Consider the following 16,086-nt stretch of genomic DNA (forward strand, 5'->3'; position numbering starts at 1 on the left):
TAAATAAATCTTCCACTGTAAACAATTCCTATACATACTTACGTGTGTATGTTCGTATGTGCGTGTGTGGTGAGTTGCGTACCTGGGTGCGTCATACGTGTGTTTGTATACACATACATACGTACGAAAGAAAAGTATTGGATACGCAATAAATATATTCTTCCTTTTTCTTTTTTCGTTCATCTATCTATGCCATCTTATCTCTTTCCAATTTTTCTTCTTATATTTTCCTTTCGTCTGCTTTCTTTCTTCGTACTTTCTCTGCTTTTTCCTCTTCTATTTGCCTTTATCTTTCTGTTTTCTCTTAAAAAATTATTTTCCTTCTGTCTCTCTTTCTCTCTCTCTCTCTCTCTCTCTATATATATATATATATTGATAGAGAAAGAAAACGAATATACTATGTAAGTACTTACATAAGGAGGTATGTAGAAAACGATTTGATCTAAAGAGCTTTTTCGGATATATGTATGTATGTAGTATATGTATGTATATATATATAAATGGGTATATATATACATATTTACCGTACTTCCGAATTCGCTCGAGTCTAAAAACGATTTTTCGATTGGTCTTTTTTCCCGATAACATTTGTTCTAATTATCCCTTCTTCTTCGCCAAAGTCAAAGACAATCAAAAATATTTGTTTGTTCTATAATGTAATATCTACGTTTATACGATAATGGTTCTTTCGATCGATAATATCATCGAGTCGTTAAATTAGATTGAGAATGTACTTTAAGAACTATATTTTTTTCTTTTAAAATTACATATATAAATAATTATTATTTATTAATTAGTAATTATTGATTATTTATTATTATGGACAGAAAATAACTCGAAATAAGAAAAGTTTGTGCGCACGCGTGTGTAAAAGCGAGAGAGAGAGAGAGAGAAATGGTAATGCACATAACACAAGCCGGATGATCCAAATTCATTAGACGCGTTTAAGCGAATGAGCGTTCTCGAAATGAATTCCAAAAGTGGAACGCGTACACTTATTAGAAATTCCAGGATTAGGAGCGTACTTATGAACTCGCTATATTTTTGCTGTAAACGGAGTTTGGAATGACAATATATTCGTGTATAACAAGGAAGGAGTACAGGTCAATGTCCAACTATGAGAAGACATTAGAGTTAGAGTAAAAAAAAAGAGAAGGAGAGAGAGAGAGTTATGAGGAGATAAAAGCGAGGAGAAAGAGAGATAGAGGAAGAGAATTGATAAAAACAAGGAGAGAAAGACAGAGAAAGAGAATTGATAAAGCCGAGAAGAGAGAGAGAGAGAATTGATAAAAATGAAAAGAGAAAGAGAGTTAATAAAAACGAAGAGAGAGAAAGAGAAAAAACTTAATAAGAATGTAGAGGGAAAGAAGAAAAAATTTAATAAGAACGAAGAGAAAGAGAAAAAAAGAAAAAATATTTTTAAGAATGAAGAGGAAGAGAGTTTATAAGAACGAAGAAAAAAGATTTGATAAAAATGAAGAGGGAGAATGAGACTCGATAAGAATTAAGAGAGAGAGAGAGATTTGATAAGAATGAGAAGAGATAAAGAGAGAGAGAGAGAGAGAAGAATGGAGATATACGATCTCATTAAAAGCATCATCAGTAGCTCAATTCCATTTGTGGATTATGATCGTTCGGAGGACGTATCCTATCCTTCTTAAACTCCTTCCTTTTTTCTTATTACATGACAGAACTTAGGATATATTATAAAATATGTAATTGCCAAATATTAATTTTTATGTAAGTCGAGTTGTCCAAAATTATTAAACATATTGGATTGTTAGTGACAATCTTAATATCCTTTTTTACATTTCGCATTATCTTATTTAATTCAAGAAAAAGGGAAATAAACACACAAACAAACAAACATATGAAAGAAATAAATAACTATGCTCAATGAAAAAGTTTTTTTACATAACATATATATAAAGAAAAATGTCACATTTTAATGCAAAATTTTATCGAGAAAAAAGATTATTTCGAGACTACAATTAATTAATTTCTGAATTTTCTTTTTTTTCCTTTTCATTATTCAAAGTTAATTAATTAATACACGATGTCTAACAACAAAAGTTTCGTTTCTATATGCGTCCGTGCTTCTACGTGTTCGTTCGTCCATTCGGGGATGAAAATCATATAAAAGTAGTCTCTTGATGGTAGATGAATAACTGACATATATAAATACATATATAAATACATACATACGTACATACTTATCCACACAGTCGTAATAGTATATCTACTGGTGCTTCTTCGAGTCCTAGAAACTCAGGATTCTTTAGAACGTTACGTTCCTCTAAGAAACTTGGAATCTTTCAAGCTCGTATTTGAAGTCTTCGACGCGAGAGAGACACGACTTCGTCCTCCTTTTCATTATTCCAAACGTTTTCGACGAGTATTCCTTTTCAATCTAGCTCGAAAGAGAATGCAGCACTTACTCTCCATGAAAAGGAATGAAGGAACGAAGGAAGCAAGCAAGGAAGGAAGGAAGGAAGGAAGGAAGGAAGGAAGGATGGAAGGATGGAAGGATGGAATGAGAAATTCGGATAGAAAAAGAGAAAAAGCATTGGATAGGTGATGGGGTAGGTAGGTAAAGGGAGTGTTGGGAAACGAAATGGAAAGAGATTGATAGGACGACGTAGTCGGTAGTAGAAAATCGAAAGGAGAGAGAGAGAGAGAGAGAGAAATAAAGAAAAGAAAAGAAAAGAGAGAAATACACATCCAACTAGATGGACCCTCGAGAACGAGGATAACGGGCTTTTTTAATGGCACGAAAATGGCCTGAACGGGATTCTCGTTCTTTCTGAAGAACGTTTGAAATTAGTCCCGAGAAATATGATTACAAGAGAGAAACAGAGAGAGAGAGAGAAAGAGAGAGAGAGAGAGAGAGAGAGAGAGAGAGAGAAAGAGAGAGACAGAGAAAGAAAGAATAACAGATCTTTTCTCCATCTTTCTTTCTCTTTCTTTCTTTTTCTTTCTTGTTACTTCGTTTAATTTCTCTCAAGCGAGTACTTAAGAAGAGAAAGAAGAAAACGAAAAATAAGAGGAAATGAAAAAAAGGTAACATTTCAGGATGTACCGTAGCTCAAGGTTCCCTCATTTTTAATCCTATCACATAAAGGATTATTACTCGAGAAATTTATTAATTACTTATCCATTGAGCGTATACATATATACACACACACACATATATACATATATATCTTTCTGTTTCTCTCTACATGACGATCACAGGTATTATGGTTAATTACTCGTTTTCTTTGTTCATCTTATTATCGTCCTCTTTTCAACATTAGTTCAATTATTAGTTCCTTTTAAACATCTTTCTTTTTATGTACATATCATAACGTGTATGTTACTATACAAGCGTATATATATCTACTTACGTACTATATACATAGACAAGATATATATATATATATATATATATATATATATATATATATATGAACTCGCTCGATCCATACACACACACACACACACACACATATCGTATTGTAGGTTGAAATTTCCAGCCAATTTTCCACTCCCGTTGTATTACAGAGACGAGCGATGATCCGTGAACCGGTAACTTAGACGTAGAAGAACGGTGGAAAAGCGGATTCGCTTCTCTTAGAGGATTTCAACGGAAAAATGGCCTTCCTTCGTTTTCTCCTTTTTCGTCCTTTTCTTTCTCTTTCTCTCTCTCTTTATTTACCTCTCTATCTATCTATCTATCTATCTATCTATCTATCTATCTATCTATCTATCTATCTATCTATCTATCCTTCTCTATCTCTTTCCTTTTCCATTCAACATCCAACATCCACAATCTTCAGCTAGGATCCGATCAGAACATCAATGATCACAAACATACACCTTTACATAGATATAAAACTATCTTATTGAAGTAATTTATCGATAATACGCGAATATGTTAATTATACGAACCAAATGATTCGATTTTTCGTCGTTATTTAAGGAAAAAAGAGAGGGAGAGAGAGGTAAAGAGAGAGGGGGAGGGAAAGAGATAGTTATTGATAATAGAATTTTAAATGGTCTATTTATTTTAAAGAATTTTTCATAATAACAGGAACAACAACAATAAGAATAAGATAATAATAATAGTAATAAAATATTAATATTAATAATAATAATAATAATAATGTCATATTCTCTCTTCCATTTATTTTCACAAACTCAAAGGAACTTTAATATCCGAATCTCGTTCTTCTTCAAGAATATCATCCCCTTCTCAAGACACTTTATATGTACGTACTAACAGCTACCATAAGATAGAGATTCACTTGGTGAGAACTAAAGTTTTGAAAAGTATAAAATTCTTGAATAAAGAAAAAGACTTATACGACAAGGAAAGAGAAAACGGAAGAAAGAAACAGAGAGAGAGAAAGAGAGAAAGAGAGAGAGAATTTAACACGTACGAAAACGTTCGTACTTTCAACGAAGTAGAAAGTATCCGACTATAAATCAACGAAGTATCGGTGGAACGAAAGGTTATTCCCAATGGTATCGTGAGAAGATGAAACGGGGTGAAAATTAAGAAAGGGTAGAGAGAGCGGGAGAGAGATAGGGATGATAATCGAGACCTTGGACCCTTTTATCGTCATATTTAAAGTCGAAGGACTCGAGCTTTATGGAAATTTCCGAAACTCTCTCTTTTTCCTTCTCTCTCTCTCTCTTCCTCTTTCTTTTTCAAACATCGGGAGAGAGAAATACTCAACTTGAGAAATCGTTCGTTCGTCGGCCTTTCAATTAAATTTACCCTTCAGAGACATCTTTGTTAGCACGAATTGATCCTTGTCTACGCAAGCCAGTGAATTTGCACCCTCCAATGGAATCGAATTAACATTGGTAGTGAACAAGTAGAAAAAGAAAGAGAGAGAGACAGAGAGAGAGAGAGGGAGAGAGAGAGAGAGAGAGAGAGAAAGATATAGGGAGATAGAGATCATTTGTAGAGATATCCGGTTAAGCAAAGACAAAGGGAGAGTAAGAGGAGGAGTAAAAGGTAGAGGAGATGATGGAGGTGGAGGAAAAAGAGGAAGAGGAGTTGAATCGAAGAAGGGAAATCAAAGGTCTTTTCGGGTAATCGCACAACTATAATTGCTATAGCTCGCTCTCATCACTATCTATCTATTTATCTATCTGTCTATCTATCTATCTATCTATCTATCTATCTATCTATCTATCTATCTATCTATCTATCTATCTATCTATCTATCTATCTATTTATCAATCTATCTATCTATCTCTCTTACTTGCAATTAGCGGGGAACGTTAATCGGAATAGCGAGAGAACATATTGGAATGTTTATGGAGAATAGTCGGGATAATCGAATCGATCGATGTTTCTTCTTTGTACTTATTTAATTATAGTTACATATTTATTTATTTCGTATTAGAAATCTTTGAATTTCTTATTTATCGTTTGTTATTTACTTACTCTCTTTCTTTCTTACGACGCAAATCATTTCGACGAAGATTGTTTTAATCGCGAAAAATATTTCATATATTTTTTTTTACGAAAGATTCTCAGATTTAAATAATTAATATTGATGGAAATTTTATTGTAAGCAAATAAATCTTTTCGACTGTTACTTTATCTTAGGACAGGTATGATATGTAATAAAAGAAAAAGAAGTAGAGAAAGCTTATTAACGAAAATATAAAAAAAGAAAAAGAAATGAAAAAGAAGAAAAAAAAAGAAGAAGAAAAAGAAGATGGGAATCGATCGAAGAAGGGTCGAAACGAGCGGATACTATAGGCCTCCTCTGAGAGCGATAATAATTCTTTCCTCACCCCCTTTCAGCCCCTACCTGTCCTCCCAATCCCTTCCCCATCGTACTCGTAACACTGTCAGTCGCGTCGAGCGGAATACGTGACCTCGAACTTAGGAAAGGCGACCACCACCGGTGATATGAGAAGAGGTGGAGAAGGAGGAGGAGGAGAAGGAAGAGGAGGAGTTGGAGGAAGAGGAGGAGGAGGAAGAGGAGGAGGAGGAGGAGGAGGAGAATAACTGAAAGGAAGGGGTGGGAAGTGTGTGGAACGATAAATCAAGCAATTAAGTGTGACATATTCGAGCAAATTTCTGGCCGGGGTACCTACGTAGATATTATACTAGACAAGTATACATTTAGCCGAGTCAGCTTGTACAGAAAGAAAGTGAGTGAGTGAGTGAGCGAGGGAACGAGCGAGAGGGAGAGAGACAGAATTAGAGATAGAGAGGACTTCGTCATAAAACATCCAGCTTCGACCCACTTCTACTTTGTATACATCTCCAACGAGGGCTCCTTAGCGCACGTAAACTCGCCAGGCTCAGCAACGTAATAATACGTCCCTGAGCAATGCATACTCGAGGATTTACGAGTGTACCCCCTTTCTCTCTCTTCCTCTCTCTCTCTCTCTCTCTCTCTCTCTCTTTCTCTCTCTCTATTCGCTGACGCCCGCATTGTACGTTACTGCCGCAGTGCAACCGTACTTACAAATATGTATGTGTATATATGTATGTATATATGTACATGTATATATGTATGTATATATATATGTATACATACGTATGTGTTTATGTATGTATATACGTGTATGTATACATGTATATGTATATGTATATATGTGGGTATGTATGTGCATATATCTGCGTACGATGCGTGTCTGAAGTGTACGTAATTATGTCCGGGTCGCTCGGGTTACATAGGCAAGCGGAATCAGCTGTTAAACTCCTCCTCCCCTAGTGTAAACAACGTTCGAGTAAAGGCCGATGCGCTCAAATCTGTAACTACGCATATGCTTAATCGCCCTGCTACATAAGAGAGACGTGCTTTATAGTTCTCTCTGTCTCTCACTCTCTCTCTCTTTCTTTCTCTCTGCTACTCTATTTCTCTTCTTCATATTACTATATTATCATTTTAAATTTTCCCTCGTTCATATTTCTATATTTTCATATTCAGTTTTGGAATCATTTTAAAATGTATATAACGTTATAAAATTGATCTAATTAATTAATTAAAACATATATAAAGATTTTTGTTTTGTTTTATGGTACGCTTAAGAAAAAGAAAAAAAAAGAAAAATTATTTCGATGTTATATTTATGACATATTATATGTTTGAGCATTAGTTATATTATTTTATTATTTTTCTTTTTATTATTTTTTTCGTTTAATTCATTTTACTTAACGAAATTTGAAATAACTTGTTTGAAATCCTTCCATCTTTATTATTTCGATCGATTCATCGATCGAGTTGCGCGACGACGACGACGATGACGACGATGACGACGACGACGTAATTACTCGACGATTTCTTGTCTCCGTCGTGTTTCCACGTATGTACAATATATCACCACACTCTCGACGTTCGAACTATAATTTCTCTCATGCTAAACGAGAAACGAGTCAATATCGCGTTGCAAATAAGTACTTTGCTAGATATATGTGTGTGTGTATGTGTGTGTATGCTGCATATACACATATATGTATATATAAATACACACTTTGTACGTAGTATCTCACATATCTACTTTGTTATGTTTGGAAAACTCGCGTGGCTCGATCGCATTTCCATCAACGTTTACCTTTGCGTTTGTTACATTATCTTCGAACGCAGCTTATGCTATTGCAAAGCTCGCCACTAACCGATTTCGCACGCTATTCTTACTGGTCGTTTGCATTTCTTCTTTCTTTTCTTTTCCTTTTTTCCTCGCATTTTTTTTCTTTCAATCACCACTCATTTAAGCCTCGAACATTAATTTACTTGTCATTCACTTTTCTTTATTTCCTTTTTTCTTCTCTGGTTCTTTAAAACATTTTCCCTACTTTTTTCTTTTCTTGAATAACGACGAAGTCGACAATGATGACTACTTAGAAGATTAAAAATGAGAAGAATCCATGCCAAACGATATTTAAACAATGGCTTTTTAAAGACATCGAAAAAAAGAAAAAAAAGGGAGAAGAAAAAGAGAAAAGATGGAAAAAAGAAGAAAAAAAGAAAAAAATGTTCGATGATCATCCTCGAAGCTTATTGCCTGGCAACGGTTGAACTTTTTGGCAAGGGAACGGTGTCCCATTAATTTTCCAGATAAAACCTCTTTCTCCCTCTCTCCATCCCTTTATACTCCCTCTTCTATATTCCTTCTCCTTTTAAACTCTGGATCGGCATTTCAAACTTTCCAACCAAACTTTTCGTGCTCACACACACACACACACACACACACATACTCTTTCTCTCTCTCTCTTTCTCTCTCTTACTCACTCTTTCTCTTTTACTATCTGAGTGTAGAATGTTCGTTACTCGTATCCTAAACTTTTACCATGTATACGCGTACCGACTCTAACTAAACTAAACTCTCTAGTCAATATGATGGATAGGAAGAAGCGAACGATTCGTTCGTTGTCATATTAAAACGTAAAACGAGACGAAAATTTCTACTTTAAAAAGAATGATAAACGATTTTAGTCGTAAGGAGAACATTTCTCTTTTAAGTATTAAATAAAATATATAAGAAAAAGGAAAGAGACGGAGAGAAAGAGAAAGAGAGAGAGAGAGAGAAAAAGAGAGAGAGAAGACTAAGAAAAAAAATAAAATTTTAACTAAGATACGGTAACATGATTTTTCCTGGACCTTCTAAGTGTCGACAAGGGTCTTCCTAAAGAGAATAAATAAACGAGATGGCTCTATCGATCAGGTTTGTGAGGGATGAACCTTCCTCTCTCTCTCTCTCTCTCTCTCTCTCTCTCTCTCTCTCTCTCCGTCCCTCTCTCTTCCTCTCTCTTTCTCTCTCTTAGTCTCTTTAGATCGTTGCCAGTTACTCCCGTTTCCGTCTCTGGTTATCCCGAAGGAAGCAAAGAAAAAAGAGAGAAGAAAAAAAAAGAAAAAAATAGGAAAGAAAAATATTATAGAAGCTTCCTCTTTCGCTTCCTCTTTAACCTTCTCTCTCTCTCTCTCTCTCTCTCTCTCTCTTTCTTTCTTTCTCTCTCTTTACTCTTCTATTCTAATCATCCTCGTCAAAGAGCAGACCGCTAATGGAATTTCCTCATCGAAATAAATCCACCTAGATTTTCCGTCAATTTTTTTTCTTTTCTTTTTTCCTTTTTTTCTCTTCCAACCAGCCCTCCCCGTTAAAAAAATTCCGCGCTCGTGAAAATATCCACGTGTATCGATCTTTCAATTTTATCGGTATAAATACCGACAGGTTTTAATGAAATTTAAAAAAAATTCGTACATTTCAATTGTGAACTTGGAATTCGAGGAAAAAGAAAATTAATCTATAATTATTTGTCGTTTTATGATACCCAACGTAAAAAGAATATTATTAATTTATAAATTTCTTTATTATTATAGTAATATAATAATTTTAATAGGTAAGAGAAAGTTTCACATACAGTCCTTTGGCACTGCTACAGAAAAGAACAAAAATATTTTTTCTCGATGGAAATACGAGGGAATTCTTTTTTTTTTTATAAATCAATAAATAAAGAAAATTACGTTACAATTTTCCTTTCTATTTTATTATTAAATAAAAGGAACTCTTCAAAAAGTATTAAAAAGTATGTTAAAGAAAAAAAGAAGTGATAAGAGTACTATAAAATGAAAGAGAAATATATTGAAAAGAAAGAATACTAAATATTCTAAATCATTGTCGTCTGTCACTATTACTCTATTTATTTGCCTTCTCCGCTTATTTAACGTTTTGAAGTCTTCTTTAACTCCTAAGTAAGTCATTTTCGCACCCAGTGTAAATCTGAACCATCCAAATATTTCATTATATCTTTTAGATTTTCTCATTTCTTTTTCTTTTTTCTTTTTTTCTTTTTTTTTTTTTTTTGATTTAATGTTTCCTGAGAGAAAGTACTGTATTCAAATTTAAATCAAAACCTTTATTGTGTATCCTTTTCGTTCTTTCCTTTTTTTCTTTTTTTCGAAAATTGAGCATCTATTGACGTAATTTTTGTACTAATTGGTAAAAAAAAAGTACGATTTTACGTATATAAAAAATTACGATAAAAGAAAGATTTAGCAATTTAATCTTCATAATAAATAATAATAAATTAAAATAAATTAATAACATTAAAAAATAAAAAAAATAAAGAAAGAAGAAATCAATTAGATTAATCTTAATTCATTTGATAAATTCTAATCACGTTTTAGAGGAAATTCATTGCTTATCGAGATCATCTCGTACATCGACTTACTTGATACCGTCACTCTGACAGAAGGAACAACTAATTTTCACGAGATTCTCTTTCTCTATCCCTCTCTTTCTTTCTCACATGCATTTCTCAAGTTAGACAGATTAGCTTGATAGTTAGTTTCACAGTAGACTCGTATCTTCTTTGCTCGTTAGAAATGTTGGAAGTAAATTAACAATCGGTTCACCGATTTCCATGTCCTTGTTTCGTTAATTTCATATGTTTCAGAGCAAATACGGTTGGTTGGTATCACAGTTACACTGTGTGATACATCTCTCTCTCTCTCTCTCTCTCTCTCTCTCTCTCTCTCTCTCTCGCTTTCTCTCTCTCCATGTCTCTCTTAAGTGCACTCTGAAAGATTTTGTTGACGAGGTCTACCGCGAACGAAAGGAAATCGTGGATACGCGGATAACTCGAGTGACACTTGTTGGATTAAACTGGAAGACTGAAAACGAGATAGAGAGCGTAGCTTTCTAAGTGCTCACTGAGAGTGAGTACCTTCGATCGTCAAACGTTCGTCTCTTCTTTTTTCTTCCCTTTTTTTCTACGTTGTTTGTTTTTTTTCTTTCTTCCCTTTGAAGGAGAACGAAAACAAAAAAAGAATTATCTTTTCTTCAGAAAAAAAAGAAAAGAAAAGAGTATATTTCCCAGTAAATATGTCCAAGTATATTTTAGTTTCTTCTTTTTTCGTGTTTTATTCCGTTTATCTTAGTTCATTCAACTAATTAATTGTTTTGTTAATGAATATTATTTGTTTATAATAAATTCGTAATAATGTTAACAAACGTGATTTTTTCATACTGTGATCGATAAAAAAAATAAAAACATTGTTGCTTTTTCTAAGATCGATGAAACATTTTTTTGATCAACACCGAGAATGACGCAAGTTCGTTTGAAAAATATTAATAATTATGATCGATAAGTATGTAAGTACGTCGAATGCTACGCACAATATTTCCGTACATTATACAATATACTCCCACACATGCACGACGATACACGTAGAAGGAAGTGCCTAATCAACGTGAATCTTCGTGCGTATGTGTATGCGTCTATGAAATGTCGTGTCCTACCGACACGTCGGATAAAACTACGATAGATCAATCAGTCGTTCCAGTCGTTTGTCCTCGAAATTCACGAAATTATTCACAAAGAATATTTTAAATGATGTAGAGAAAAACTCAAAAATTAGAGAGAGTAATTCATTATTATTTTAAGTAATAGTGAATTAATTCTATTCAAAAAATTCGATTAATGTTGGTTTTGATAATCAGCTGATATGTTCCTTCTATTTTTGCTAGTTAATTCATTCACAGTTCTGACTGAAAAGCAAGTAATTTGTTTAACTAATTTTTTCCTTTTATTTTTTATTTTTTTTTTTTAAAGAATAACAATTCACTTCATAAAAGTTCGAATAACGATCACTTTGACAATTAACTAATTTATTGATTCCTTTCTTAGTCAATTGATTCACAATTCTGATTAGTAAGCAAACAATTTGTTTAACTAATCTTTTTTTTAAGAATAACAATTAATTCCCTTCATAAAAATTCGGACAACAAACACTTTAACAATCAGTCGATTTATCTATTCTTTTATTATTTAATTCATTCCGTTCATTCATATCTTTCTGACTAGTACGCAAATAATTTATTTAACTAATTTCATTTTCTAGTACTCGTCTATCGCGCGAGTGGAGATAATATAGAAAACAATACACACATACATAGTGATAGTTACGTGCAAGCTTTGTAAATAAGTTTCGTGTTTTTTTCTTTTTTCCTTTTCTTTTTCTGCAGTTTATCTTCAGTTTTCAATCAGTTCGAACGAAAAAACGAAAGCACAGAAGTTCAGTGGGCCTGGACAAAAGCCGGGACCGTTCTCAATTTGTCAAACTCTGTGATAATCGATCGCTCTCTCTCTCTCTCTCTCTCTCTCTCTCTCTCTCTCTCTCTCTCTCTCTGTTGCTCTCGTATTCCTGCCGTTTGCTCGAAGAAAGTGACAATCGTTTCCGACCAATTCGTTCGTTTACAAAGCGTCGCTTTCTACTTCCTGAAAGAGACGTCGAGTGTTTGCTCGTTCCTTAACACTTTGACGGCTGCTGTCATGTACCTACGCGTGATTTTGCTAACCAGTGGTTATCAGCTCGTATGACGTAAACGTGACTTTGTTCTCTCAGTAATCAGCTGATTTTAAGTAGATGCGTGATCGTTAAATCTTCATCAATATTTAAGATATTAATTGGTATTATATAAATTATTCGTAGCACATTAATGGATATTTTTCAACATTGATCGCTTTAATTATATCGACTATTTCCAGAGTTGTTCTAATTCCAATTTTAATTTTTATATTAATACATCGAGTTTTTTCATCTATATACACTGTCGAGAATCACTGACGAATTTTCTTTCATATCTTCGTTAAATTTGTATGATACGAAATTTCTAATTTTAGACTATAATATTAATACTAGTTAATATATAAAAATACAGTGTATATAATTATATATACTAAATACATATAATTATATTGTATCTCTCTCTCTCTCTCTCTCTTTCTCTTTCTCTCTTACTTTTATACTAATATTATTAATACCAAAATAACAATTAATATATTATAAATACTATATTAATTCACATGACAAATTTCGTGCATAAAGTAATAATTATGTTCCTGGCGAGAAAATAAAAATAAAAGAAAAAGGAAAAGGAAAAAAAAGAAGATCGAGGGAACATTATAAAATAAATAAAACTAATCGAGAAAGTTTATTCAAATCGTAACCTTTAAGAAATATCGATACTACCGATCGTTAAAAATCTCGAATAACTCGACGAGTACTCAAATATTATATTCTAACGAATAATTTTCCATCTGGCCGAAGAGAATACCCTTTTTTAAGGTCAACTCGTGCGCACTCGTGCTTTTCCAACGCTCGTTAAGCGTCGTCTAGTGTAGAATCCGAACATGTAAATGCGCTTATTTGTACCGAGCGTGGTTGTTAAAGAAAAAGAAAAAAGAAAAACGAAAAATAAAAAGTAAAAGAAAAAGAAGAAAGGAAAAGAAAAAGGAAGAAAGAAAAAAAGAGAGTTGGTTTCTCTCGACGTTAAAAATGGTTCCATTCTGGAGGCGTTGAGTCGAAACGCAACGTTGCAACCTTTTACGTAGAAAATGCGTTCAGTCTGGCGTGATGAAAATTTCATTTGCTAAACGTCTTCCTTTTATTACTGTTTCGATGTCCACTCAAATACAATTCACTTTTATGTATCGGACTAATTTCGATGCTTTACTACTAATATTTACGACTCATTTCCAACGCAAATTACACGACGGGTATTTGAACGAAATGACGATTTTAATGGATTAACGATTAAAAAAGAAAAAAAAAAAGAAAAAGGAGAGAAAAAATAGAAACTAACAAACGCGTAAATCGATGGAACGAACAACGATCGGTATAGTAATAACACGCACGACCGAATCTACGTTAACGCGTTTATTTTCAATCCTATTAAATAATTACATAGGGTGGAATTAAGCTCTAAGGATTATTTGAATATATCGTTCGTTAATTAACATTTAGATAAATGTTATTCGTTCGTGATTCGCTTTGTTTCACAAAAGAAAAAAAAACAAAAAAGAAAAAGAAAATTGAAATCGACGAATCAAAAAAAAATTGTTTCTTCTTTTTTTCTTTGACCCCTCACTTTTAGAAAAGGACACGATGCCAAGGAGTCGTAGTTCATTTCTCAGAGTCGAAGCACTGTTGCTGCTAAGTCTCGCCATGCTCGTCCAACTCGACGTCTGCTGGTGTTCGCTGTCTCATAGAAGCAGACATCACGCTGAACTTTCTCACGAGGAAGTGAAAAATTTTCGACAAGACGAACAACATTATCCAAGAGCAGAGGCACTTAGTTCGAATCCTAACGATGATCCATTGATCGTTCAAACCAGGAAAGGCAAGGTCAGAGGAAAGACATTAACGGCAACGACTGGAAAGGAAGTCGATGCTTGGTTTGGCATACCTTATGCTCAGAAACCTTTGGGTAGGTAGATCACGTGGTTTTTTTTTTATTTCTGATGTACATAAATTATTTGAATGGAAAATTTTTATTTGCGATAATTATTTGAACAATTATCACACAGGACCACTAAGATTTCGACATCCAAGACCGGCCGAACGTTGGAACGGTGTTCTCAATACGACAACTTTGCCGAACAGTTGCGTCCAAATTCTCGATACGGTGTTTGGGGATTTTTCAGGTGCCACCATGTGGAATCCAAATACACCGTTGAGCGAAGACTGTCTCTACATTAACGTGGTAGCACCGCGTCCAAGGCCTACTAACGCCGCTGTCATGGTATGGATATTTGGTGGTGAGTATCTTACTAACATATACTTTCTTTGCGATAATAATAATAATAATATAATAATAATAAGAAGAAGAAGAAGAACAACAACAACAACAACAACAATAACAACAATAGTAATAATGATGACGATGGTGAATAATAACTAAATGATCGGAGAAAGCAATTACAAGTGTTTCGGGTATATTTCGATAACCAAGACGATTATTAATCAATTTGTGAAATAATTTCAGGTGGTTTCTATTCAGGCACGGCCACGTTGGACGTTTACGATCACAAAACGTTGGTTTCCGAGGAAAATATAATTCTCGTATCGATGCAATATCGACTCGCGAGTTTAGGTTTTCTGTATTTTGGAACATCGGATGTACCAGGTAACGCCGGTCTTTTCGATCAAATAATGGCACTTCAATGGATACGCGATAATATCGGTGCATTCGGTGGTAATCCTGACAACATAACACTATTTGGAGAAAGTGCAGGAGCTGTGTCCGTTTCGATGCACCTTCTTTCGCCATTGTCCAGGTACTACTAAATCAGACTGGGGAAAAAATAACAAAAAAAGGAAAGAAATAGAAAAAGAGAGATATAGATAGATAAATACATAGGTAAAAAGTACAAGACAGAAAAAGAGACTCTCGTTGGTCTCGTTTTTCAGGCACCTCTTCAATCAGGCGATAATGCAATCGGGTTCAGCGACAGCCCCCTGGGCTATAATCTCACGAGAGGAATCGATAGTACGAGGTATCAGGCTAGCGGAAGCCGTTGGTTGCCCACACGATCGGAATAACTTGCAGGAGGTAATCGATTGCTTGATCATTAAGGATCCAAAACATCTGGTTGAAAGCGAATGGGGTACATTGGGTATATGCGAATTTCCTTTCGTACCTGTTATCGATGGAACGTTTCTCGATGAAACACCACAACGTTCATTGGCTAGTTCGTCCTTTAAAAAGGCCAACATTCTTATGGGCTCTAATACCGAAGAAGGCATTTACTTTATTATATATTACCTTACCGAATTATTTCGAATCGATGGTACCGAGGACGTTAAAGTTACCAGAGAACAATTTGTCAACGCTGTCTCGGAATTGAATCCTTACGTTAATCAAATAGGACGTAACGCCATTATATACGAATATACCGATTGGCTTCATCCCGACGATCCCAACATCAATCGGGACGCCATAGACAAGCTCGTAGGCGATTATCAGTTTACGTGCAACGTCAATGAATTTGCTGGCCGATACGCCGATACAGAGAATACCGTCTACATGTACTACTACAAGCACAGGTAAGCACGCTTTTCAACGATTCATAGATGATTATTATTATTATCCGTGGTGCGCTTCTCGAGTGGCTCTTTATCCAAGTAGCTCTTTAAAGCTACGTAAAAGTCACGTTCGAATCTTTTTCTCTTCGTTATATATATATATACATAACATATATATACGTACATATGTATGCATGATGTACATATATATGTATATATGGACACGTGATGTGTGTGTGTGTATGTATGTAACGAAGTATAT

General features: G+C 34.2%; 1 protein-coding gene across 5 annotated transcripts in view; it reads left to right on the plus strand.

Moving 5' to 3' along the window:
- LOC127065660 (acetylcholinesterase-like) overlaps positions 1-16,086 on the plus strand; it is an 84,761-nt gene that overhangs the window by 28,941 nt on the left and 39,734 nt on the right. For 4 of the 5 annotated variants that reach the window (XM_050998319.1, XM_050998318.1, XM_050998320.1 and 1 more), the window contains 4 exons: positions 13,894-14,226; positions 14,327-14,557; positions 14,785-15,076; positions 15,210-15,845. In XM_050998319.1, coding sequence (XP_050854276.1) covers positions 13,905-14,226; positions 14,327-14,557; positions 14,785-15,076; positions 15,210-15,845 — 1,481 coding nt within the window. In that variant the 5' untranslated portion in view covers positions 13,894-13,904. Of the gene's footprint in view, positions 1-10,434; positions 10,674-13,893; positions 14,227-14,326; positions 14,558-14,784; positions 15,077-15,209; positions 15,846-16,086 lie in introns of those variants that run through there. The other variant, XM_050998322.1, reaches the window with a different exon arrangement.

The sequence above is a fragment of the Vespula vulgaris genome, chromosome 8 (genome assembly GCF_905475345.1).
Source record: "Vespula vulgaris chromosome 8, iyVesVulg1.1, whole genome shotgun sequence".
In the NCBI taxonomy this organism is placed as follows: domain Eukaryota; kingdom Metazoa; phylum Arthropoda; class Insecta; order Hymenoptera; family Vespidae; genus Vespula; species Vespula vulgaris.